Source organism: Elgaria multicarinata, chromosome 3 (assembly GCF_023053635.1).
Source record: "Elgaria multicarinata webbii isolate HBS135686 ecotype San Diego chromosome 3, rElgMul1.1.pri, whole genome shotgun sequence".
Taxonomy (NCBI): Eukaryota; Metazoa; Chordata; class Lepidosauria; order Squamata; family Anguidae; genus Elgaria; species Elgaria multicarinata.
The window spans coordinates 153,456,953-153,483,008 of record NC_086173.1 but is presented as its reverse complement, the minus strand read 5'-3'; the positions used below and the strand labels follow the sequence as shown (position 1 = coordinate 153,483,008).

At 49.4% G+C, this 26,056-nt stretch overlaps 1 protein-coding gene across 1 annotated transcript; it reads right to left on the bottom strand.

Annotated features, from left to right (window-relative positions):
• LOC134396069 (E3 ubiquitin-protein ligase TRIM7-like) lies at positions 1 to 23,821 on the bottom strand. Its single transcript, XM_063122421.1, has 8 exons — positions 23,734 to 23,821; positions 16,779 to 17,286; positions 16,088 to 16,183; positions 12,829 to 13,059; positions 10,500 to 10,522; positions 9,863 to 9,978; positions 6,421 to 6,453; positions 1 to 1,211 (listed from the first exon to the last, which is right to left on the bottom strand). Exons 2-8 carry the CDS (start codon positions 17,202 to 17,204, stop codon positions 694 to 696), a joined length of 1,443 nt encoding a protein of 480 aa, XP_062978491.1. The 5' UTR covers positions 17,205 to 17,286; positions 23,734 to 23,821; the 3' UTR covers positions 1 to 693.
• Between the last annotated feature and the right edge of the window lie 2,235 nt (positions 23,822 to 26,056).

The window sequence follows — 26,056 nt, the reverse complement described above, 5'->3', positions numbered from 1 at the left end:
TCCATCACACCTACTTTTTATTCCTGGTATGCACCTGCAATTTTAACCTCTGTTTCTTTAGCGCGTCAAGTGCTGGTCCCTTTCACGATCATCGCCATACTGATGAACTCTCTTTTCACTTGTTTGCTCTCCCACTATTGTGGCTGCCCCCCACCCCGCCCCTCCTCCTCCGCCCTCCAGTTCATTGGTCCTTGTCGCAAGGGAGCCAGGTGAGAATTTGGCTCATTCTCCTTGCATGCCTTGCCGGGCGCTGAGTTTTCAGAGTCCCTTTCTCCTGCGGCAGGTCACAGGACAGCCGGCACCTTGGGAAAGGGGTGTTGCGCCTTATGGAACTTCACTTTAATGCTGACAAGCTACAATGCACCCGTGTGTATGTGTGTGTTTGTGCAGAGAGAGAGAGAGAGAGAGAGAATTTTTGTGGCCATGGAAGCAATGCAGTTAAAAAAAATGTTGGTCTGGATTATTCATGTGCTTCTGTCTCTTTAAGAAGTGAGAGATGAGAGAAGTCTGGGAAAAGGGAGGGAGGAAATCAGGCATCATTTTAGTCCATGTAGTTCTGGTGTCTGTGACTGGAGGCCTCTCAGGGGGCCTTTGCAGAAGGGGGAAAGGGGCCCTCGACAAAGGTAGGTTTGATGCTTAGATTAACCATTCAGGTCTGGAGAGGAGGGAAAGTGAGGAAGGCTCTGAGCTGCCTTAAGGAGAGATCCTCAGGTGGCCTTTTTCCCATACATGAAAGAAGGGCAGAATTGTCTCTCCTGCAAAGGAGGCTCCAGAGAAGGTGTAGAGGAGGGTCCCCCTGTCAGCATCGTAAAAGGACACCTGTCCCTCATTGCAGTTCAGAGACACCCGGATCCCCTTCAGATCCCCACTCAGGGACAGAAGAGGGTAATGAGGGGGGTTGAAAGCCCTATATACACCTCCACGATACCTCACAACCCACATCCCTTCCTCAGGACCAAGTCCAATCCAGCCTTTTCTCCTCACAGACTTTCTGGCGACCCCCACAGCCCAGTCTCCCTCACTTCCCACACTGACTTCCCAGAAATGTCTGCCTGCCGTGAATCCCTCACGTCCCAGGACAGAAGCATATGTGTCAAATCTCTCAGGATTGTTGGGCACATCTTGCCGTTTGTCTCCCCTTCTAACGCTTTTATGGTCCTCAGACAGGATGAGCCTGGGATTCGCTGTGTCTGGATCCAGAGTAACGTTTGCTGTTGGGGGTGGAGAGAGAGGAGGAAAAGAGAAGGTCAGCAGAATCCTCTGGGACAATGGCGGAGGTCTTAAGTGTTAACACCCCACAGGGATCATCGATTTCCTCTAAAATCAGGGAATGTGAAAACAACTCAGTATGATAACAGGAACATGAATACCTCCAATGCTCAGAGCAGAACCAACATGAAAGCTCCCCCAAACCAGTTTCCCCAGACCTCTCCTCCCTTTCCCTCCCCCTGTCCTTCCGGCCCACCCTGAGTGGCCAAACTCCCCCTCCCCTGTATTCCCCTCCATTTCCCTGGGAAGCCCCCACAGCCCCTCCCACTCCATGCCCAATTTGCCCCTCCCAGCTAAGGGCTCCCCCCACATTTTACAAGTAAGAAAAAAACCCCACTCTCAAAACACTCAACTCTTTGCTGCTTCCAGATCAGGGTTTTAGTGCAGCCTGGCCCTGCCTCATTCCAGGAATGACATGTTGTCTTCCCCTCCTGTCCCTCCTGAGCTTCTTCTCTTAAGAAGGAACAGATGGAAAAGCTCCAGGATGCCTTCTCATTGGCAGTGCTCTGTGTGTGTGTGTGTGTGTGTGTGAGTGTGTGTGTGTGTGTGCTGGGTGAGGAGGGTGGAGGGAGGCAGGAGAGCAGAGAATTCACCACCACCCCTTGATGCTGCCTCTGAATGGGCCAACTGAGACTTCCAGGGGGAAGGAGGAGTCTCCGTTCTTCTGAGCAGAGAGCAGCCAGCCGGTTCTGCCCTCCCTCTTGGCAACAGATAACTGGGTTGTCAATAGAACTATGAAAATCTAGTATCTCGTTCGCTTTTGCAGCAGTTGGAGGCTCCACCTTGGGTGCAAGATACAAACATGCAAAGGAGCCCTTTCTCTTGCCAGTGTCTTGGGTGGCCCATTTCGTTTTATACAATGCTAATATGAGACTTTTGTGGCATAATGACTGCACTTGCGCTAATTCTTGGGAATTAGGGGAGACAGACCTGGTTCCGAAATGAAACCTTAGAGGTACATATATTGGATGACGGGTACATCTTATAGAGACCACATAACAACGGTCTTCAAGGAACTGCACTGGCTGCCTATACGCTTCCGGTCGGAATTCAAGGTGTTGGTAATGACGATTAAAGCCCTAAACGGCTTGGGACCTCGATATTTGAGAGAGCGCCTCTCTTTATATATGCCTGCCCGAGACCTTAGATCTGTTGGAGGAGCCCTTCTCTGCATCCCACCAATGCAACATATACGCTATGATGGGACACAGGAGAGGGCTTTCTCTGGGGTGGCACCCCGGCTGTGGAATGCCCTCCCCTTGGAGGCCCCATTGGCGCCAACATTGATTTCATTTCGACGCCAAATAAAAACATGGCTTTTTAACAAAGCCTTTTGATTGTTAAACTCACTGACACATTGTTTTAACTCATTTAACTGCTTTTATGGTTTTTAAATTATATATTGTTTTAACTCGGATCATCGTTTAATTTGTTTTTAACTGTGCATATTTATTGTTTTATACTGTATGTTTTTATCTGTACGCCGCTCTGACATCTTAATGATATAGGGCGGGATATAAATGTTTTAAATAAATCAATAAATATATTGTGGGCTGTCCTCAATATGCGGACAACACCCAACTCCACCTGTGTTTTTCATCAAATCCTGGAGAGGCAGTGGCTGTTCTGAATCAGCGCCGGGGCCCAGTAATGGCCTGGAGAAAGGCTAGGGGTTAGCATCCACCCTGCAGGTGCTCCCCTGATGGGGCTGAGGCCTGCGCCCAAGATTTGGACAAGGGGAGGGAGGCTTGCAAGGCCCTGGGACTGCTGGGAGACCACCCACCCTTTCCCCACTCCACACTGATTGCGTCCACCGTTAGTGTGGAGGGGGAAATCGTGTGTTAAGCCTTGGGGAATCACGTGTTAAGACCCGCCAATGGGGCCTTCAATACAAGTGTTAATAGGGCCTTTAAGGAGCCCATTCGTATGTGTGTGGGAGCGGGGAACATGGGACTTCCCCAAGGCTGGGGAAATTGTGCATTTCCCCCACTGCATTCATGGCAGTGGCAGGCAGGGAAAGGATGTGATGCAGTAAGGCCAGGCCAATTCATGCCCAAGCACTGGGGCACAGGTCTGTCCTCACGCAGGGTGCATCCGTTTGGGGATGCGAGGGCTAGACGTGGGTCCATCTGCTGCCCTCAAGGACCCAAGCGGATGTTTGCGCCATCCCTAATGAGGGCCAACAAAAAAGACTCAATCCAGACAAGATGGAGATACTGTTACTGGGTGGGTCATCTGCCCAGCTTAGTGATGTTCAACTTGTTCTGGAGGGGGTCCCACACCCCCTAAGTGATCGGTTTGTAGTTTGGGGGTGCTCTCAGACCCAGAACTGTCACTTGAGCCACAGGTGAACTCACCTTTTATCATTTTAGGCTGATAACCCAACAACGCCCTTATCTGCACAGAGATAGCCTAGCTACAGTTCTCCATGCTCTGACATTGTACTGTCTAGATTACTGCAATGCGTTATACGTGGGGCTGCCTTTGAAAATGGTGTGGAAAATTCAACTGGTCCAAAACAAGGCAGGGAGATTGTTAACAGGGGCTGGCCAACGTTGTGAAGGACATGGGGCATTGCTGGCTGTACTGGCTCTTTAACTGTATTATTCTTTCTTCTGTATCTGTTCTGGTATGTGTTATGTAGCTATGACGGTATGTGGAGTGTGGGTGGGAGTGTGGAGCTCTTGGCGCCGAGACTCCAAGGTCAGGTTCGGCCTCTCACCTGCAGGTTTTCTCCCTGGTCGTTAGGATCATTGGGTTCAGTTGGGAGAAGGAGGGTGAAGCCCTCGCTACGGGGGGAGGGTTGTTAGGAGCCAGGGAGGTCCTGGGGCCCTAAAGTCCAAAAGGAGATAAAAAGGGCATCCTGTTTGGGATGATCCTCTTCTGTTCTGGCTTGGTGGAAGAACACCCAGGTTAAGCATGGACGGGCTGCTCGGAGTAAGCTAGGGCCTTTCGTTTATTTTTTCAGTGTCTGGATTCCCTGAGACAAGGCTGGCCGCTTTTATGGCTGGGGGTGTGTTGTGTGTTTGAAGGTTGTAGATGGAGCCCTGGCTCCTTGCAAATTGCCCCTTTGTCATCTTTCCTTCGATCCCCTCTCCTTCCCTTCCTCTTCTCTTCCCCTTCCGCCTTTGCTGCTACGACCTCCGGCCAAAACCTTACGTGTTAGTTTTAGCTGAATGGTATTCAACTTGTTTTGGCCCTTAGCTGAGTGTGCGTGTTTTTATTCTAGGAATCTCTGGCTCGCCCCGGTTGGGAAGAGGGCTAGGGCGAGGGGTGGCCGGGGAAGACAGGACGTTTGGTCCGGGGGCCTACCTTGCAGGAAGGTTGGATTGACTCCAACCTTCGTCTACAAACATGATCATTCCAGCTGCCCTGGATGTCAGTCCATGTCAAAGTGCTGGTATTGACCTTCAAAGCCCTAAAAGGCTTGGGACCAGGTTATCTGAAGGACTGTCTCCTCCCGTATGGACCTGCCCAGACCCTAAGAACATCTTCAATGGTCCTTCTCTGGGAGCCACAACCAAAAGACATGAGGGAGGTGGCTACCATGAAAAGGGCCTTTTCTGCTGTGGCACCCCAGTGGTGGAATGAGCTTCCTAAAGAGGAATGAGCTCCCTCCAAACATTTACTTTGTGTCATTTGGGGGTTTGCCCTGAAATGCACCCTGCAAAATCAGGCATACCTCTGAGATGAGACAAGGGGGTATCTATACATCCTATTCACCCCATCGTGACTGCGCAGTAGTGCTGTGCTGTTTATGTGACACAGCTCCCAACTCACAGCCCCATTGGGCTTTTCACCTGGAAACTGTGCTTTTTTTAATGTGTCCATTTACTGCGACTTTTCCCTTTGCCCCAAGGTCACAACGTTGTGTCTTTGTGGGTCAGTGATGGGCAGAGCTCTGGGCGGATCGGGAAGGCAAGACCCAGGCTCGGCTTGGCAAACAGAATGGCCGCTGACGTTGTGGTTTTTCTGGCCAGATAACTGAATTGATGGTTTTCCTCACGCAGCAGTGACACTGCAGATTTTTGAGGGAATCAAATAGCAAAGTGGCGTCATGTAGACACACACACACACACACAAACACCCAGCCCTAGTAATGGGTTTCCTTGTCTCACCGATATTTCAAATTTGTATGTTTTTCTTGAAAGCATCAAGCCATTATGTGCATATTTGCAGTTCAGATGCATGTTGAAGTCTTTCACAGAGATATGATTTTGACGGTGCCAGAGGCTCTTCCCTCAGGGGAAAGTCAACTGTGACGGGCACCTGTGGGCTCGTGCCAAGAACTTCATCAGCGTATTTCCTTCTCCAATACCCCCTTCACAGTTTTTCAACTCTTCTAAAATGTTTTGTCGTTTTTTGCTTTGGTTAATTAAGGATAAAGCTATATAGTATAATGCTGAACATCTGCCAGACAGGTTCGTCCCGGAATCCCTCTTTTATAAGCATATCATTTGCTACAGCCTTTGACTTATTAATAACCGCAGTGATATGTTGACATGAAAAGTATAAATTTGGAGGGGTCTGGAGGAGTCTCTCCAGTGATCTGTGAACTTTAGAACTGTCTACTGGAGCATCCAAGTTGTGCCTCTACCTATGTTCAGCCTGTATGTTTATCAATAAATTCTAATGTTTTAAAATACCAATGACGAGGCCCAATGCTGGTCAGACCATCCTGTCTCTTGGAACGTTCCTCAGTGAGATGCCTCTGCCTGCTCAAGTGTGCATGGATGGCCAGAGCTCCACACGACTGCGAGCTTTGCTTTCTCACATGTCCTGATTGCATGGAGCCCTCCCTAGGCACAGTCACCTCTATACATGGACACGTCTTGCAAAAGGGTATTTGAATGCAAGGGGGAAGTATGGAGGGGAGGAGCCCATAGCTCCACCCCCCTGTCTGTGCCTGCTTTGTTGATATGGAGAACCCAACATCACTACAGAGTTGCTGATCACTCATAATTAACCTGTTTATCGTTCCGAAGGGCGCAGGACAGAACGGTTTAAGCACAGTGAAATGAAGCCAGTGAAATATCTGACCAGTCCATATCTCTCCAGCGCATTTGGTTCACATTGGTTTTGTGAACCGCCCAGGGAGCATCCGCTATGGATGGTACAGAAATGTAATAAATAAATAAACTGGAAATGTACCTTTCATCACAGGTAGTCCAGTTAGCAGCGCATCTGGGGAAGGAAATGATAGAAACTTTAAGAGGCCCATTATGAATCAAGTAGAAACCAATCTGGTGAAAGGGAGATCCTCTTCGTAACTTTGAACTGATTCCAAATAACAGTACAATTCTATGCGTGTTTCTCAGTGTTTCATTTCATCCAAAGCCAGTGGGGGAGGCTTGTGGGGAAGGTTAGCAAGTCAACCCACAGCCGCACCACAGGCCATGGGTCTGGAGTGGCTTCTTAACTACCCCAACAAGCCACCCTCCCTAGATTCAGACGACACGAGAAGCCTTTGCCCAGCCAGAATAACTATGCAAACCAGGCCAGCACTCAACAAGCCCAAGCCACCGGGGCTTAGTAGCTACCCTGGAGTCATGCAAACTGGCGCAGTAAGTCCCATCATGTTCAGTGCAGCTTAACCTCAACGAAGCATATCTAGGACTGCGACCGAAATAATAAAAAAACAAAACTCTCTGTAGAACATAGAAAATGAGAAGCAGAAGGCAGAACTAGGATAGAAGTTGTATTTAATTCCCCTTCCTATGGCTAGAACAGCCCTCATGGGCTACAATTTAGCCTTGTAAATCTTATATACCTGAAGCTCCAAAAAGATTTTTAAAAATTCCTTCCCCTGTTCCTGTGTTTGCTTCATTGTCATCCAATACTCATGAATTCGTAGCCATTTAAACCAGGGGTCTAGTCCTAATCCAACCTATGGGGCACCACAGTCCGGCCTGCACAGCCTCTTGGTCTTCCTCCACGGGAATGAGCTTAGTCTCCAAGCCCCACCCTCTGGAGGAATCCCCCCCCCAACTATCTCTGATCAGGGATAGTGGTGGGCATGTGTGGCAGGCTGAGCAAGGGCACTCACCTGGGCTAGATTGAGTGACCACATTACACCAGTTTTAAAATCTCTTCACTGGCTGCCAATTAGTTTCCGGGCGAAGTATAAAGTGTTAGTTATCACCTTTAAAGCCCTACATGGTTTGGGTCCAGGCTACCTGCGGGATCGCCTTCTCCCGTACAATCCGCCCCGCACACTCAGGTCCTCTGGGAAGAATTTACTCCAGACAACAAAAACAAGGCTGACAACTAGTACCCAGAGGACCTTTTCCTCTGTCGCTCCCAGCTAATGGAATGACCTGCCAGGAGAGATTCGTCAACTTAACAGCCTTCCGGATTTTAAGAAAGCTATAAAGACTGATCTCTTCCGGCAGGCCTACGCAGTTGAATTTTAAGATGCCTTTTAATAATGTGCTGCTTTTAATTATGTATTAGTTTTGAATGTTTTAATTATATGTATTTTATGGCGTTTGCATTTGTGTTGTACCCCGCCTCGATCCAAAGGGAGAGGCGGGTAACAAATAAATAAAATTAATATTATTATTTATTTATTATTAGTATTTATTTATTTATTACACTTATATACTGCTCCCATAGCCAGGGCTCTCTGGGCGGTTTACAGAAATTCGAAAATTGAGATAAAAACAAGTATACAAAGTTTTAAACTCTAAAACACAGAACATACACACATAAAGCATTAAAAACCGTTAAAAAACTAAACATGTGGGTGATTAAGATGTGCCGCCATATGCTTGGGCAAAGAGGAAAGTCTTAATCTGGTGCCAGAAAGATAGCAGCGTTGGTGCCAGGCGAGCCTCGTCAGGGAGATCATTCCATAGTCTGGGGGCCACCACCAAAAAGGCCCTATCCCTTGTTGCCACACTCTGAGCCTCTCTCGGAGTAGGCACTCGGAGGAGGACCTTAGATGTTGAACGTAGTGACCAGGTATATTCACGTCGGGAGAGGCGTTCCGTCAGGTATTGTGGTCCCAAGCCGTGTAAGGCTTTATAGGTCAAAACCAGCACCTTGAATTGGGCTCGGAAACATACAGGCAGCCAGTGCAAGCGGACCAGAGCAGGTGTTATATGGTCAAACCTTCTGGTTCCTGTAATCAATCTGGCCGCTGCATTTTGCACAAGCTGCAGCTTCCGAACCGTCTTCAAAGGCAGCCCTACGTAGAGCGCATTGCGGTAATCTAACTTCGAGCATGGACAACTGAAGCCATGTTATCCCTGTCTAGATAGGGGCGTAGCTGGGCCACCAACCGGAGTTTGTAGAAGGCACTCTGTGCCACCGAGGTCACCTGAGCCTCAAGTGACAATGATGGATCTAAAAGAACCCCCAAGCTACGAACCTGCTCCTTCAGGGTGAGTGCAATCCCATCCAGAACCGGTAGAACACCCCCCATCCTGTCAGCAGAATCACCTACTAACAGCATCTCAGTCTTGTCTGCATTGAGTCTCAGTTTATTAGCCCTCATCCAGTCCATTGTCGCAGCCAGGTACCAGTTCAACACATCCACAGCCTCTCCTGCTGAAAAGGAGAAATAGAGCTGCATGTCGTCAGCATACTGATGACAGCACACTCCAAAGCTCCGGCTGACCATAATATTATTATTATTATGGAGCAGTCCCAATGCGCACCCCCTCTCATCCCCATGGCTATCTCCAATCTCGGAACAGAGACAGGAGCATGGATGAGAGGTGGTCCGGAAGTGCAGGCGCTACCCGCGGTGGGGGTGAGTCCCAATGCCTCCCAACCATCATCCCTACAGCTATCTCTGATCTGAGAGCAGAGATAATGGGGACGATGGGAATGAGTGGCAGGACTGATCTTCCCTGTGCAGGGGATTCCCAGCACCCAGGCCGCATCACATCAGATCAGAGGGGTGGATGCGGAGGGGGCTGGACCTCTTTCTCTGTCAGGGGAGGAGGCACCGTTGCAGTCCTCCTTCCAGCATCAGTGGGGGGAAAGGAATGGTTTCCCATCATCTGCCCCGTAGTGTGTGAGGTGGAGGGCAATCTGGGCCCCACCCCAAAATAGCTCTGCAGCCTTGATTTAAAAAAGGAAAGGGAGGACGAAACGGACAGTTCTCACAGTGGAGATCAGTGATGGGGACCCCCGAAGGGTGAAGGGAGACCACGGCTATTGAATCTGTGAATAAAGAAGATGGTGTCAGGGGTAAGCAGCGTGGAAGGAGAGGAATCAGTGGACAAAATTCCCAATCGAGATAAGCTGTGGGCCCCCCAAAGGGAACTCATTCCTTATCTCTTTCCTGCAGTTTAGATTCATGAGTGAGGGATATGGAGTCAAGAGTAAACAGGGAGGTTGACACACTAAATTATTCTGGATGGTGAAAACCCAAAGCAGAATTGGAGAACCTTCAAGAAACCTTCTCCAGTCTGAGCGGAGGGGCAACAAAATGCACTCTGGGTATTCCTGGAGGAAAAGGAAATGGTGGCCAGGCTGCCAAAATGGAAGCCTGCTGTTTACTGCTGTTGCCACCGTTTGTAGCACCAACAAAATAAAATAAATTAATGCCCAGCACTGCATCCCTGCAGCCATGCTCCCTTACCTTGGAATTGCTTCATGACTCTCTCCAGAAAGGGATTTATTTCACGGAAGTCCCAGATCCTCCACTTCAGCTCTGGAGGGAAAGCTGCTGGATTCTCAAATGTCTCCTTCTCACTCCTGGTGGCGAGGGGAAAAAGGTAACCCACATCCATTCAATCCAAACGGAAATTCCAGAAAGCTCAGAACAGAGAACGGGCAACGTTTGTTGGGGGAGGGAGCATCAGCCACACTGGCCCATACAGAACCCTTTGGGAGCCACACCAGTGAGCATGGCTGGGGGAGGGGGGGTGAGCGGGGCAGATGGGATGCTTGTGTTTGTGTCTAGTTAGGGTTAGTGGTCTGTGTTTTGCCTGTGCTGCGGGGTTGCCTGCGTTGTTTTGGGAGAAGGTTTGGTCTGTGGAGTTTTTGTATGTGTGTTTTGGGGTGAGATGTTTTGTAGGCAGAGAGGAGCCTTCAACCATGTGTGATGGAGGGAAGGAAGGAAAGGAGTGCTGGTCCCTGTTTTAATCACTGAGATGTTGGAGTCCATGAGATGTTGGAGACCAATGTCCTCTGCCCAGGAGCATGGAGGGAGCCATGTGCTTCCCATGTGATCCAGACCCTTCCCACCATCATGGAAATGAGTGGGATCCACTTACCTCTGCAAGGTGTTTCTCACGTCCTGCAAAGAAAGGAGAGAGAGAAGAGGGAACTCAGTGCCTGCCAGTCACCCATCTATGGTACCCTGGTCCTTCTCATGCTCAAGTGCTGATGCTTCCACATAGCACCCCACCCCCACCCCACTCAAGGACTATGAGGAATAGATACAACATCCTACAATGGGGGTTCAAGAGGCCTTGGTCAAACTCTCAGGCTTTCACAACAGAGAGACATTGACCTGCATTTTAAGGCAGTGGTCTCCCACAGGTCCAGATCCAAGAACCACGAGGGACCCCAACCTGCAACATGGGCCCCACTTTCAAAATTGCCCTTGCAGTGACCCATCTGGACTGATCTTGTGACCCACTTTTGGGTCACAGCCAACCCTGTTGGCCTATTTCCCTGTGCAGAGTCACTGACAATTTAGAGTCTCTCTTTTAGGACAAGAAAGTACTCCAAGATGGGGACATTTCCCTTGACAAAAAAGAGGAATGCCAGCAGTGACAGTGCTTCAAGCCCTGGCTTCTTCAAATAATTTCCACAAACCCTCAACAATCTCAGGATTCTTAATTGGAGAAATTCGATGCTAGGGCATTCTTCATAAGCGTGCAATATCAAAACAATCTGTTATGCAATTAGGAGTACTTAACAGTGCTGGGGGTGGGAGGGAGTTTAGAGTGAACTTTCCAGATTGGGGGTGGGGGAGGAAGGTTCCAAGGGGGGGTTTCTCTTAGAACAGGGCAGTGAGACACATGGGGCTTCTCTAAATAAGTGATTTATAGCATGCTCCTGACTGGCCTCTCATGGAAGTTTGGGGTCTCTCTGTCGATGTCTCCTGCACCTTCCCCCATTTATTCCGTTAAAAGGAAACCCCTGGATATCCTGATTCTTCAACTACATCTCAAGACTTCCCACCATGTGCAGCCAAAGTTGCACTTCAAAACCTCCACTAGAGGGCGCTGTCCCCTTCATTCTTACTACTGAGCACCGGGAGGAGGGAGAAGTTTCCAATTCCAGGCCACCTGGTCGTCCCTCTCCTGCCGTGTAATGCAAAGCCCCTGGTCACAATACACACACAGAATAGAAAGAGGGTGCAGGAAAGGAGGCCACTATTGGTCCGAGAACCTCCTGAAACAGGGTGGAATTTCAGGGGTGCCTCTGGGACCCAATCCTGAAGCTGAATTTGGGGTGCATTGAAACTCCTGAGTCTCAGCAGGGGAAGGAAAAATGTCTCTGTTTAAAAGGGAGGTTGCAACGGATCTCTGCTGGTGGCAAGGTGAGAACCTGAGAAGCCAGACTGGCATTGGGAGGGAGAAAGCTTCTGCACCTGAGCCAGGCAGGCTCTTTATTTCCGTTAAACTATTACTCCTATTGGCTGGCTGGGCTTCCGGTGCAGGGGGTGCTCCTCCTCGTCCTCTTCCTCCTCCTCCAAGCCACGTAGCCTCCTACGGGGAAGCTGTTGTTGCCTTGACTCGACTTGCTCCAATGTGCCCGACAGACAGTGAGTGAGTGTGTGTGTGTGTGTGTGTGTGTGTGTGTGTGCGTGTGGTGCCTCCTCCTCCTCCTCCTCCTCCTGCTGCTGCTGTTGTGGCATTTATGCATTAATATTTACTCATTTATTGTTGCACGAAGCGCTTTTCTCCTGCTGCTTCGTCTCCCTCTCTCTCGGCATACAGATCAAGGCATGAGAGGTGCCTGAGAGGACATTTGAGTTCAGATTTTAAAAATTCGCTATAAATCATTGCATGCAGAGATCTGATCCAAACTTGGCCAGCCTAAAGTTCTCTTTAAAAGCTGTCACAGTGCCAATTTTCATGTGTTTATCTTTACAACTGAGTGAGGTGTAAGCATGTCTGTTAATTCCCATGTAGCAGTTACCCGACAACGGAGCGGTTTTTCACCAAACTCTCTTGTGGTGCGGAGAGAGGGACCCACTCTGGAAATTGGGGTGGAGAACCGCCTCAACATAGCTCCGTCCTCAATTCTGGGGCAGAGAATACCCACTCTGCATACCCCTAATGCACACAGGTCTATTTTGAGCGCCTCACCTGGCCTTATCAATGGCAGACTTCTCCCTGTGCTTTCCCAGGCAGGAATGAAGCCTTCCTTTCCATGTCAAAAGCAGCAGGTGATTAGGGTTATAATTTTCCCAACTTGGCTTTGGCAAGAATTCTCTTAAAGGTATCACCTTACGATTGCCAAGTGTCTAAGGGGTCTGCAGTGCCTGCCTTGGGCCTTTTCCTTCTGTAGATGATGGAGGCAGGGAGGTCTTGAAGTCAGCTTTACCCTTGGGAGGAAGTTCCTGGGCTGTTCCTGCCACCGTCTTACCTGCAGGAGTTCACTCGCTGGCTGCTGACACTTCTCCTCCAACTCCTGGATGAGGCTTTCAAGAGAGGAGAGTTCTTCAGAGAGTTTGGCCTGGTGCTCGTCCCTTCTCCTGGCAATCTGCTCCTCTAAGCCTTCTATCTGGGTCAGCAGAAGCTTCTCTTGTTCCTCCAGAAGCTGCCGGAGTTGTCTGAACTGAGCCACTGCCTTTTCCCTCTCTGCTTTGGTTTCCTTCTGCAAGAAGTGGATGGAAAGGGGAGAAAGGGGAGCCAGAGTCAGAAATAGGACCAAGCTTCACAGCATCAAGAAGCTTAAAGGAATTTTATAGGAATTTTTTTTTAAGTTTTCAGAGATCTTATATCCATGTTCGGTAGAGAAAAAGATTCCTTTAAGATCATAGAATCATAGAATAGCAGAGTTGGAAGGGGCCTACAAGGCCATCAAGTCCAACCCCCTGCTCAATGCAGGAATCCACCCTAAAGCATCCCTGACAGATGGTTGTCCAGCTGCCTCTTGAAGGCCTCTAGGGTGGGAGAGCCCACAACCTCCCTAGGTCACTGATTCCATTGTCGTACTGCTCTAACAGTCAGGAAGTTTTTCCTGATGTCCAGCTGGAATCTGGTTTCCTTTAACATGAGCCCGTTATTCTGTGTCCTGCACTCTGGGAGGATCGAGAAGAGGTACCAGGGCCCACTCTCAGCCTGGCCTTTCATTAGCCACCGTTCTGGGAGGTTTGGCCATTCCAGGCAAGAGCTGTTCTGCAGAGCCAGGCTGCCTGGGGGCTTTGGATTCTTCTGCATTTTACGTCACATTTTGACTCATATTGGTTGAAGCCCTTGTTCCCTTCCTAGGGGCTGCCTTGATAGGACCTCATTGGGGCCGCATTCCCCCCAAACCCTGTGGTTTCCTTCCTGTGGGTTTGGACTTGCTAATCTCCAGGCCAAGGAGGGAGCAGGGGGTGTTCCAGCAATCATCCAAGTACTGGAGCCGCCCCCTTCTGCCCTCTTCCTGGCTTCCGGTGACCAATTGCCAGTCGCCATCTGCCAGGACCGCACCCCGGATCAGCCACGGAGCAAAAGACTTCACTCAGGGAGAAACAGTCAGGGTAAGTGCCTGAATTTTCAGCTGCGGATCTCCACCTATTTGCCCCGAATCAGCCGCTGCGTCATCTAACCAACACAGCATAGATTTGGGGCCACTCTGGGGCAAAGACCAAGTGCTTGAGCGTGTGGTGGTTGGACAGCTTCAGGCGTTCTTGGGGGAAACTGGTCATCTAGACCCATTTCAGTCTGGTTTCAAGCCAGGGCACAGCATTGAAACAGCCTTGGCTGCTCTGACATACTCCGGGTGAAAGACAGGGGAAGTGCTGCCCTGTTGATCTAACTGGATGCCTCAGCAGCTTCTGATACCATTGATCATGGTATCCTGCTGGATTGGATATGTGAGATGGGAGTAGGAGGCTCTGTGTTACAGTGGTTCCGCTCCCACTTGCAGGGCCAATTGCAGAAAGTGGTATTGGGGGATTCCTGTTCTACCCCATGGATATGAAGCCACAGGGCTCTATTCCATCCCCCATGCTGTTCAACATCTCTATGAAGCCACTGGGGGAGGTCATTGGGGATTTGGTGCCATCTGTATGCTGGTGATACTCAGCTCTACTTCTCCTTGTCATCGGAGACAGCTGGGGCTGTGAAGCTGAATCCTGATAAGACGGAAGCTCTGTGGATTGGTGGTTCCCGAGTCCGGGAATTGGGTAAGCGACCTGTTCGGGATGGGGTTGTCCTCCCTCCGAAGGAGCAGGTGTGTAGCTTGGGAGTACTCCTAGATCCATCCTTGACACTGGAGGCTCGGGTGGACTTCGTGGCCCAGAGTACTTGGGTCAGCTTCGGCTGATCCGCCAGCTATGGTCTTTCCTGGACAGGGATAACATAGCCACAGTAGTGTATGCACTGGTAACGTCCCGATTAGACTACTGCAATGCACTCTGCATGGGGCTGCACCTGAAGACGACTCAGAAGTTGCAGCTAATGCAAAATGAAGCAGCTAGACTGAAGACGGGTACATTTCACAGAGACCATATAATACCCGTCTAAAAGGAATTGCGTTGGCTTCCTATATGCTTCGGGTCGGAATTCAAAGTGTTGACAATGACATTTAAAACCTTAAACAGCTTGGGACCTCGAAACTTGAGGGAGCGCCTCTGCCTATATATCTGCCCGCCTGAGATCTGCTGGAGGAGCCCTCGTCTGTGTCCCACCAAAGGGAGACATACGTTATAATGGGACAGGGGAGTGGGCTTTCTCTATTGTGGCACCCTGCCCGTTGTGAACTGCCTTCCCCTTGGAGACCCGACTGGTGACAATGCTGGCTTCATTTCAGCGCCAGGCCACCGGCTATACGGAAGTGCTTTGGTGCTGAGTGGCACCTTGTACCTGCATTTGCCTGCCTTCCCGGTATCTGCACGGGAAGGAAGACAAGTGCGAATTTTCCTCCCCGCCGCCTCTGAAAAGGTTTTTTAAAAAATGGGGGGGGGGAGGAGGAAAGAAATGGGGCCATTCATCCCCCGGGGGGGGGGAGGAGGAAAGGAACGTGGCTGTCCCTCCTTTTTTTAACTTAGAAGGCATAATATGCGGAGGTCTGCATATTCAGATTGGAGGTTGCCCAGTCCTCCGAAAATTTGTTAATGCACAGCTCTGTATATTTATATCATAAAATTATAAAAAGGGGGGAAGAACGGCACTGTTGCTCTCCTCTCCTCTCTCCCCCCCTCCATTGTAATCTCCCCCCCACCCCTGTTTAGAGCCACGGAGTTGGCTCCACTACCAGAAAGGTTGGGGTAAATGCCCTACTTTTGGGGAGCGGAGTTTCCAGGGTTTGCCTCTGGATGGCTTCGTATTTGTGGCTACGTCATCTGTCCGAAAATGGAAAGATGCGCATTTACGGAGGTGTAAACAGCCGTATGGAGAAGCCCCAGGTTAAAACATGGCTTTTTATCAAAGCCTTTGAAGGCTATATTCTCCATGGTTGCACATAGTTTTAATTGTTTTCGATTCTTTCTAGTGCTTGTTAAAAATTTCTGCTCATCTTAATTTGCAGGTGATTTAATAAGTTTCTCGTTGTTTATATTCTGTACTGTCTACATTGTTCTGTTTTTATCTGTATGCCGCCCTTACGTCTCAGTGATATAGGGCAGGATACCAATCATTTAATAAAGAAATAAACGATATCATCTAGACAGACCCCTAGTAAAACTGACACTTACAAGAAGTTCTTTATTCTCCTTTTCTGTTTCTGCCTTATATGCCAGAATTCTTTCTCTTTCTTCCCTGAGAATCTCCAGGTGACGACGGATCAGATCCTGAAGCAAAAACAAAAATTCATGTTTGGTTTAGTGAGACAGAAAGAGGAAGTGAACAATATTCCTGTTCCCTGACATCCGTCTTTGTACTGGGGAGCGGGGAGGTTCTCAGCGGACTTTTTCATACCATTAAAGTTCCTCCATCCACTGGGAGTCTGAGTTTCACATGCACTGAGATGGGGATTGGGGCTGGGGGTCACACCACCACCACCTTTGGCCGACACAGTAAACACTGCGGGACACACAAACCCACCCAGCTTGCTGCTGGAGCAAAGAGAGAGAGAGAGAGACAGAGAGAGAGAGAGAGAGAAGGAAAGGTGTGAGAGGTGCAGCTGCAGCATCTTGCCCCTGCTCCCCTACTGCTGCCCCGGTGTGGAGAGAGCCCCCACCCTCCACCCTTCCGATTTTCAGGCTTCCTGTGGCTGCTATTTACAGAACAAAGAACGTGCATGTTCACTGCATCCATGCTAGAGGAACGTAACAAAGAAATAGTTTAGTCCCAATATCTTCTTATTGCAGGGACTTTACAGAGAACTTCCCAAGAAGAACCCAGAGTTCTTCCCCCTCCCCACCAAGGTCTACAATGTTTTCCTACCTTATACTCCTGGGAAGCCTCCTCCAGAGGAAGCACCTTGTGATGTTCATGATCCTTGGATCTGTCACACACCACGCAGATGGGGGTTTCATGGTCTTTGCAGAAGAGCTTCAGGGGCTCCTGGTGTTTCTCACAGACTCCCCCCTTCTGCTCTGCCCCCTTGGCCCCCTGATCTCCGAATTTCTTGGCAATTTCGACAAAGTTACCCAGCTGCCTATTTGGCTTGAGGTTTTCCTTCTGGAAGGTTCCTTTACACTGGGGGCAGGAGCCCTCTGTGTCCTTCTCCCCCCAGCACTGGATCAGGCAGGCTCGACAGAAATTGTGGCCACACTCTGTAACCATCACTGGATCCCTGAAATAATCCAGGCAGATGGAACAAGTGGCTTCCTCACAGAGATCCTGGACGGGACTCCCAGCAGCAGCCATGGCTTCCACACACTGCAGACAGAATTAGTTTCACTTTCCTGGCTTTCAGGAAGTGGGCGTTTGCTTGCTTGTAAATGACTCACTATTGTTACGGAAAAACTGGAGCCCACACAGAGAAACTGGAGTCCACACCAAAGTTCTTGTCCAAACAGATAGCTTTATTCGCTAGCGAAACAGCAGCACGGGATGAGTCCACGGGCGGCTGCCCTGGGGACTGGGAGGAGGGGCTTTTTATACACGCCCCTCATGCAGAGGAAACGCCCACACTTTTACACAAAGGAATTGCGTGCGCATCTTGGCAGCATAGCACAACCGGTTCAAACCTGTTCGGTAGGAATGTCTGCCTCGGACTTCAGGCATGCACAAAGAGCACGGCCTTCATTAAGGTCATAACCGGAAATGACAGCCAGTTCCCTCACATTCCCCCCTTTGATACACTCTTAGCGAAGGCACAGAGTGCTATCATTATCCCAGATTGTCATCATTGACAGGGACTTGCCTGTAATCCTGCAAGGCCATTAGATGCACTGCAGTACGTTTATCTGCAATTTGCTCTATCATGTCCTTCAAACTTTGTATAATCATTGGCATAAGACAGGGTAACAGCAAGCATAACATAATTCTTATAACAACAATACTGATAATCTCTTTTAGCCCACCAAACTAATTGAACCATGAGCCTAAGCCCTGGCCTGAAGTGAGCTTGGCCATGGGCGATTAGGAGGTATGACGGTTTGATTTGGTCAATAGGACAAGATAGTTTGCTTCAGCGTGGTAATGGTCTGACACGGGGTTTCTCCGATCTTGGGGGCCCCGGAAGATATTCTTTGGATGCACCACCTTCCAATTAGGGTGTTTGTCAGCATCCACTGACTATGGGGATTGGGGTCAGTGGTCTCATTATGCGGCTGGCTGACATTGTATTCTTGGGCTTCCTAAGGCCATTGGTCTCCTAGGTTGGTTCCTCCACATACATAACAATTAGATAAATTCAGAGTCGCAGCAACAGTTTCTGCAAAAGTGACAAAAAGGTTGCGCGCTATCTCTGGCACTTCAAAAGGCTGTTCGACTTCTTTCCAAATGTCTTGGAAGAAGTGCTCTTGTATGGTGTGGCCTGTTTCTACAAACTGGGTGAGCTTCAGATAAATCCGCCCCAGGGGATCTGCTCCCCGTCCATGAATGCGGAGCCCGAATTGGTTCCCAAAAGTGGTCACGAACTGTTGTGGGTTAAAAACGGTAAAATTCACTAAGTTGCACTGTTGTGCTTTGCAGTTACTGAGGACTGGCACTTTGGTTAAAGAGGCGTGGATTTTACTAAAGGGGGTGTTGTTGTTGGATAAGTGGCCCACCATACACAGTTCTAATAAGGACAGCTGTTATCGCAATTGGCTTGTTTGGGGATGGTAGTCTGCATCAGGTCTGTGGAGGGGCATATATATTTGTCTTCGTGCATGTATGTCTTCTCCCAGCTGAGATCCCCACACTGATCTGGCCAGTGGGAGATCTTGCAAGGGTCTATGATCACAGAAGCTGGAGAATTTGGGGTTCTAAGGGGTATTTTCTACAATAGTGTACCTTGCTGGTTAGCATCTCTGACCTCTAGGTGCCATTTAACAGGATTTTTCTCTGGGATCAAAACATGTGACTTTGTCATTAAGAGAACATGCTGAGAAAGAAACATTACGGAAAGTGCAAGACGTTTTGGTCTCAGTACACTGCAATTTACTCTGATATATAATAGTCTGTTTGATTTGGTTATGCAGCTTCACTGTTTGTATACAAGAGGAGCAGAGATCAAGTTTTGACTTCTGGGATGATATGCTCAGGGTCAGCAGGAAGAGCAAAATAGGCAAAACGTGCTTCGGGCGGTGTCCACCTCTTCTTTCCAGGTTGAGAGGGGATGCAGCGCCCCCAGTTATTTCACTCCCTCGGTTGCCGGTCCCGAGGAGTCTTCTCCCGTCGCGTCCAGCGGTGAGGGCTGTTTCCTCAGGGTGAGCTTTAGGCCCGCACCTTTCGTGGCCTGCCATCTCTCGGGTGCGGCTAATTTGGCTCGGCTCCAATGAATCCAACTGGAATTCCCTTGGACCTTTAAAGCAGTAGGCGTAGTCAGTATAATGGTGTATGGCCCGTCCCACGTCTTCCCTAACAGGCTTTCTTTGTAACTCTGCATAGACCGTGATCTTCTTTTCTCTTCCCCATTCTAGTGCAGCGATTAAAGCTAAGAGTTCAGCTTTCTGAGCGGATGTGCCAGGTGGAAGAGCTTCAGCAATTAGGACATCATCTTCTGTCACTACGGCGAAACCCGCCTTTTTGACACCATGCTGGACAAAACTGCTTCCATCAGTGAAAAGGACGATGCTGCCAGGCACAGGACTGTCTTTTAGGTCGGGTCTGCTAGAATGGACGGTGTCCATTATTTCTTGGCAATCCTGTATAACTGGCTCAGGCAAGCGCATCAGAGTCGCAGGGTTCAGGGCTACGTAGTCATTCACTTGCACGTTAGAGTTCTCACACAGCAGCGCTCGGTATTTGACAAGTCGGGAGTTGGTCATCCACTTTGGTCCGTGGGTTTCTAACAGAGCTTTCATGGAGTGTGAGGCAGTGATTTCTATGTGCTGCCCATAGGTAAGTTTAATGGCTTCAGTTAAGAGCAGGCATGCGGCGGCGATACATCGGAGACATCCTGGCCAACCTCTGCTCACAGGATCAGTATTCTTGCTTAGGTATGCTACAGGCTGATTCCACGAACCCACTCTCTGGGTCAGAACGCCCACGGCTGTGCCCTTCCTTTCGTCTACATAGAGGTGGAAGGGCTTGCTGATATCAGGTAGTCCTAGAGCGGGTGGACTGGTAAGGGCTGATTTAAGATTCCGGAGGCTCCCTTTTGCTTCAGATGTCCAGTCTAGGGTCCCGGATTCAGGGACTTTCTGTTTCAAGAGTTCATAGAGGGACTGTGTCAGGGCGGCGTAGATCAGGATCCAGATCCGGCAGTACCCTGCCATGCCCAGGAAAACTCGTAATTCTTTTTGTTCCGGGGCTGGGGTATACAATTGATTGCCTGGGTCCTGCTGGCAGCTAAAAGTTGAGTGTTCTTCTTGATGATAAAGCCCAGATATGTCACTTCTTGTTTGCAGATTTGGGCTTTGGCTTGACTAGCACGGTAACCTGCAGTCTCCAGATGTCTGAGCAGGGCGATGGTGTTCTGGATTCTTAAAAAAAAAAGATAACAAGTCCATGTCTGCAGGGGCTTTTCTTTTGATGCATTTACAAATGAAGCCAGTAAAAACAATTCACTGAGCATTTATATTCCTTGGCTGATCATGGTTCTCAAAAAAGTCTTTCAGTCATTGAAGAGTCTGATCAATGTCCATCTTGTGAGGTCTTTAAACACCTGGTCTTTAAACAGGGAGGTCATGATGATTCTTGGCACATCAGGGGTAACAAATCCCATCTTTCTGGGTTCTTGAAAACTTTGAGTTATTGTGCTAATTCCAAGTCTTCTTTTGCATAAGGTGGATTCAAATACTGAGAAATGGGCTAGCTCCAATTATGGCAGCTGTTTGTAGACAAATTAGCCAATTCTTTTGGCAACATCAGGGCTTCTAACAGATCAACTGTTAATTCTCCATGGGTCACTGCTCCATGGGCAGTCACAAATCTTCTTTCTTTCCAAATCTGTCCATGTGATATTTTGAATCAGTAAATATAGTCTTTTGCCTGAAACAAGCATCAGGGCTTCTGTGCATACTACGAGTTCAGCTGCTTGTTGTACAATTGTAGCTGGATCCATCAGTAAACAACTCGAGGTCATCATATAGGTCTGGGCGAGGTTTGGTGCCAAGTTGCAAGACTTCAAGGCATTCATGCTCTGGAACTTCTTTGTAGTTCTTTGTAGTTCAGGTATCAACGTGGCAGGATTCAATGAGGCAAGCCTTGGGTCCACAAGGAGGTTGATCTCATATCTGGACTGGCAGGCAGGGTTCAGGTGTCAGCTTCTTCCACTGTACTCCACTGGTCTGTGCCACGTTTTTGGCACAGCACACTTGAGGCTGGTAGTGCAAACACAGTAATGCAAGCTGGAGTTTTTAATTGCTTTAATCATTTCACAAGTCCATTTTTAAAAAGCAACAGCTGTATTCTTCTTCTGGCTTCTAATTTCAAAGGATACTGATGCAAGAACACAGGGGTGCTTTAGGCTTCAATTGTAGTTGCATTTAGGGCTGGGCAATTTTCAGAACACAACGTTCAAAACACACAAAAATATAGCAATTCAGTATTTCCAATCTTCGTCAGCAGAGGACGCAAGATTGTCCATTCACTAACTTTTTCAAGGCAGGGCTTCTTCACCCCCCTTTTCCTTCTGGTCAAAAACCATGCCACGTACACTAACCTTCAAACACTTTCCTTTTTTTTTTCCCTTCTCTTTTTCTTCCTCCCCTATGTTTCAACTTCTTATCTTCTTCACCACTTCTATTCATATACTTTACATTCTTCTGACATTCAGCAACATACTTTCCCTTTCTCCCATCTTGGCACAACGGTTGGCAAAACTATTTGTGCTTACAAGGAGCTTTTTAACTCAGGCAGTGAATCTTCAAAGCTATGGAAGACATTACTTCCGTGAAAATGGGGTTCTACATTTTCTAATTATCTGAGGTTAGTGAAAGACAAAATACAGAAAGTCTTCAAAATCTTTGGACTACTTCCACTGAGAACAAAACTTTCACTGAAACAAAACTGCTTATCTCTAGCTGCTAAGCATAGGAGAAGCAAAAAAAAAAAAAACCACTAGGGAGGAGGAGGCTGCAAGGGGGATGCGTAGGAGGGAAACAAAAAAACATTCTCTTTTCACCTGGGCCGGGTGGAAAACATAAACTGACAATTTTTTTTCTTTCACTTTAACACAACACCAACTTTTCTGTAGTAGCGGAACTGAACAGTGGGCACCGTTGGTGGGGGCCTCATTTGGGGCGCCGTAGGCGAAACATAAGGCGGCGGCAGTTCTTCCTGAGGACAAGGTATGATTGGTTTGTCCTTTGAAGCACTGTAAGTGAGCTGCCTCAGGTGGTGGACTGGATTCTTTTTATCTTTCTTCGCCTTTGTACATTACACTGGGTAGTGTCAAAAAAAAAACTTCTACAAAAAAAGCTCTACCATGAATCTAATGGAGTGGAAGAACCTCCCCCCATCCTAACTTTCTAAACTCACCAGACAGACAGACAAATCAGGTGGGTAGACGGGGAACCAACTGGCTATCGGTAGTGGGGGAGTCAGTTGGTGAAACAATAGGTTCACAATCACACGCTGCCAGCCCACGTTGCTGGAATTTCCAGGCACCAAATGGCGCCAGAGGACTGATGGATCCAACGGTCAACAATGGGAATCAGGCTGCCATTCACACACCAATTACACAGACAACACCCTTCCTCCCCAAATCCAGCCCAGCAGAGAAACAGAAAACAGAGAAACCTTCCGGCTTCTGAGGGGTTGATCCAGCCCCTCCTTCAGCTCCTGGGAGCTGGCTGAACAGAACAGAAACAGATTACAGAGAGAAACATTCCGGCTTCTGAGGGGTTGATCCAGCCCCTCCTTCAGCTCCTGGGAGCTGGCTGAACAGAACAGAAACAGATTACAGAGAGCTCATTGTTACTTGCCTGTTTGAAGTTCCGGCGCCGGTTAGAAAGGTATCTGTAGCAAAACTTCCACAGAGGTTCAGCTGCGTCCACGCCGCCCCCTCAGGTCGGTCCGTCCCCACATCACCAGGCATCAGCGAAGCCGAAGGCAAGCTGACGGCGCGCTCCCGATGAGTGTCGGTGGACGCCTGGGGGGGAGCTGCGAGGAGGCAAGCTGGAGTGGGGGAAATCTCCCTGGCAGGCTGTCCAGTACTCCGTGAGGTTTCCTTGTTGAAGGAAGCGGCCCCACGTTGGGCGCCAGGAATGTTACGGAAAAACTGGAGCCCACACAGAGAAACTGGAGTCCACACCAAAGTTCTTGTCCAAACAGATAGCTTTATTCGCTAGCGAAACAGCAGCACGGGATGAGTCCACGGGCGGCTGCCCTGGGGACTGGGAGGAGGGGCTTTTTATACACGCCCCTCATGCAGAGGAAACGCCCACACTTTTACACAAAGGAATTGCGTGCGCATCTTGGCAGCATAGCACAAACGGTTCAAACCTGTTCGGTAGGAATGTCTGCCTCGGACTTCAGGCATGCACAAAGAGCACGGCCTTCATTAAGGTCATAACCGGAAATGACAGCCAGTTCCCTCACACTATCATCAGCATGTAAGAAACAAAGAGACCGACATAAAAGCTGAAACAGAACAGGCCAAAACAACCGCTTTAAATTAAGAAATAACACCACGCCAGAAATAGTGGCATGAGTAGCAATACTTCAAAACAATATTTAGGACTAAAACCATTACAATATTATATTACTATTAACCCCATAACTCCCAGAACAACATCTGGAACAGAATGGGATGGCCCGAAGCGGCCACTTCGAAACAAGAGATATCAACCAAACTCACCAGTCACACATAGCTCCGAGGCAGGGATGCCATAAGCCACGAAACATCTGAAGAAACTGCATTCTGATACCCGTTCCAGGCCGTTGTCTGTATTGTGCAAAATGATTTCATGATCTTTGCAGAAGAGCTTCGGGGCTCCTGGTGTTTCTCATAGAGTCTCCCCTTCTCCTCTGCCCCCTTGGCCCCCTGATCCCTGAATTTCTTGGCAATTTCGACAAAGTTGCCCAGCTGCCTATTTGGCTTGAGGTTTTCCTTCTGGAAGGTTCCTTTACACTGGGGGCAGGAGGCCTCTGTGTCCTTCTCCCCCAGACACTTGCTCAGGCAGGCTTGGCAGAAATTGTGGCCACACTCTGTAACTGTCACTGGGGCCAGATCTACATGTCGTTGCGAAGGCGCCTTTTTTAAAGACGTACCTAAAGGAAGCGACTCTTTCTTTACTGTGTGTACTGTGAGCTAGGCAGCGCCGCCTGTGGAAGAATCTCTACCCCATTCAAAGACGCTTCTCTGGCCGCTTCCCCCTCGCGTGTTCTTCCATTCGAATAATCCCACCTCCCACCCAGCGGCTCTTCTGGCGCGTCCCGGCAGCGGTGGCGGCTCCTCCTGCAAAACACTTTTCTCCCTCGGTGTGTTTGTATTTGCATTTGCGTGCGCATGTGCGAGCACACACCAAAGAGAGTCCCGGGGAGATGACACCGCGGGGGAGAGTGAGAGGCAGGAGCTGAACTCGTCTGCCGTGCGCACGCAAACGCAAATACAAACACACGCCAGTGCCAGGTAAGCTAACCCCCCGCCCCCTTACCTGCGTCCGTCGCGGGCTTCAATTGAGGCCCTGGTTGAAGCCGGAAGAGAAGGCTGCGGCCTCCTCCGGCTTCAAGCTGGGGCCTCAGTTGAAGCCCACCATGGACTGTGGCGCAGGCAGGTAAGGCCCCCTACCCCTTATGTGGCTCCGCCGCTGGCGCCGGAATGACATCGCTGCCGCTGGCGCCTGGTAAGCCAACCCCCCTGCCCCCTTACCTGTTTCCGTGGCGGGCTTCAATTGAGGCCCTGTCTTGAAGATGGAAGAGGCCGCGGCCTTCTCTTCTGGCTTCAAGCCGGGGCTACAATTGAAGCCCCTGACAGACACAGGTAAGCCCACCTCCCTCCTCTCCCCTTACCCGGCTCCTCCGCTGATGCTGCAAGGACTGCGGCGGCAGCGGAGCCATGTAAGCAAAACTCCCCCCATCCCCTTACCATCCTCCGTCATGGGCTTGAACTGAGGGCCGGGCCTCAAAGCGGAAGCAGCCTGCAGCCTGCTTCCCCTTTGAGGCCTGGTCCTCAGTTCAAGCCCGTGACTGAGGCAGGTAAGCCCCCCTGCCCCCTTACCTCGCTTCATCACCATCGCTGCACAAACTGTGGTGGCGCCACCGTCAGGTGAGTCTCCCTCCCCCAACTTCCCTGCGTCCGGAGCCCCCCCCACACCTTTGTCGGAGGCGAATCAGGCCACTCCGCTATCGCTTCTCCGAACTGAAGTGAAGAGGAGCACAGCCCTACTCAGCACATCTCTCTGACAACTTCAAACTGCACTTCAGCCCGTTTGCCACAGATATCGGATGGGTCACAGATCCTCTTTGGGGAGAAGACTGAGCCAAAATAGTTGAGCAGTTCTGTCTCTTCTACAGGCATCTTGTCATTTTCACTGCACAGCTGGTTTACTATTCCTTTTGTCCTCTTTTTAGTGTTAACAGATCTGAAGAAGCCCTTCTTGTTGCGATTACCATCCCTCACCCGCCTCAGCTCATTCTGAGCTTTAGCCTTCCTGACACGGGGGGTCTCTAGACGCCTTATTTACCACGTCACGGCTGCGCAGTGGCGCTGCAGTGTTTATATGACGCAGCCACCCACTTGCAGCCGCATGAGGCTTTCCCCTCGAAACTGCGCTTATATGTGGTGTTGTTTTACTGAGACTTTTTTAGTTGCTTCAAGGTCACCACATTGCTTCACCGTCTGTCACTGGTGGCCTCAGGGGTTGCTGTTGTTGTTGTATATAACGTACTGTCTGCAGTGAGCTCGGGTGGCAAGAGGAGAGTGTCTGTCAGCTGTTTCTAAGGTTCTGCAGGTCATTTGGGCACAAACCACAAAAGTGATCTTCCTTCAGGGAGCTTTAAAGGATGCTTCTTTTTCAGTTTCCACTTTGATGTTAGCTGCGTTAGGTTAAAATCAGTGGAACACAGCTTGACTCTGAGGCAACATTACTGAGCTCTTTGCACTTAAAATACTGCAGAACTATAGGCAATAGATGGATATTATTAATAAAATAAATCTGTAAGCTGTTAAAAGGTAGCTG

What these genes read in the sequence shown, in the direction of transcription:
- LOC134396069 (XM_063122421.1), bottom strand. Translation starts at nt 17,204, where the DNA reads ATGGCTGCTGCTGGGAGTCCCGTCCAGGATCTCTGTGAGGAAGCCACT. An exon ending in AGGCTTCCCAGGAGTATAAG is followed by an intron (nt 16,184 to 16,778) that starts GTAGGAAAACAT and finishes TTTTTGCTTCAG; the next exon opens with GATCTGATCCGTCGTCACCT. An exon ending in AGGAGAATAAAGAACTTCTT is followed by an intron (nt 13,060 to 16,087) that starts GTAAGTGTCAGT and finishes CACTTCTTGCAG; the next exon opens with AAGGAAACCAAAGCAGAGAG.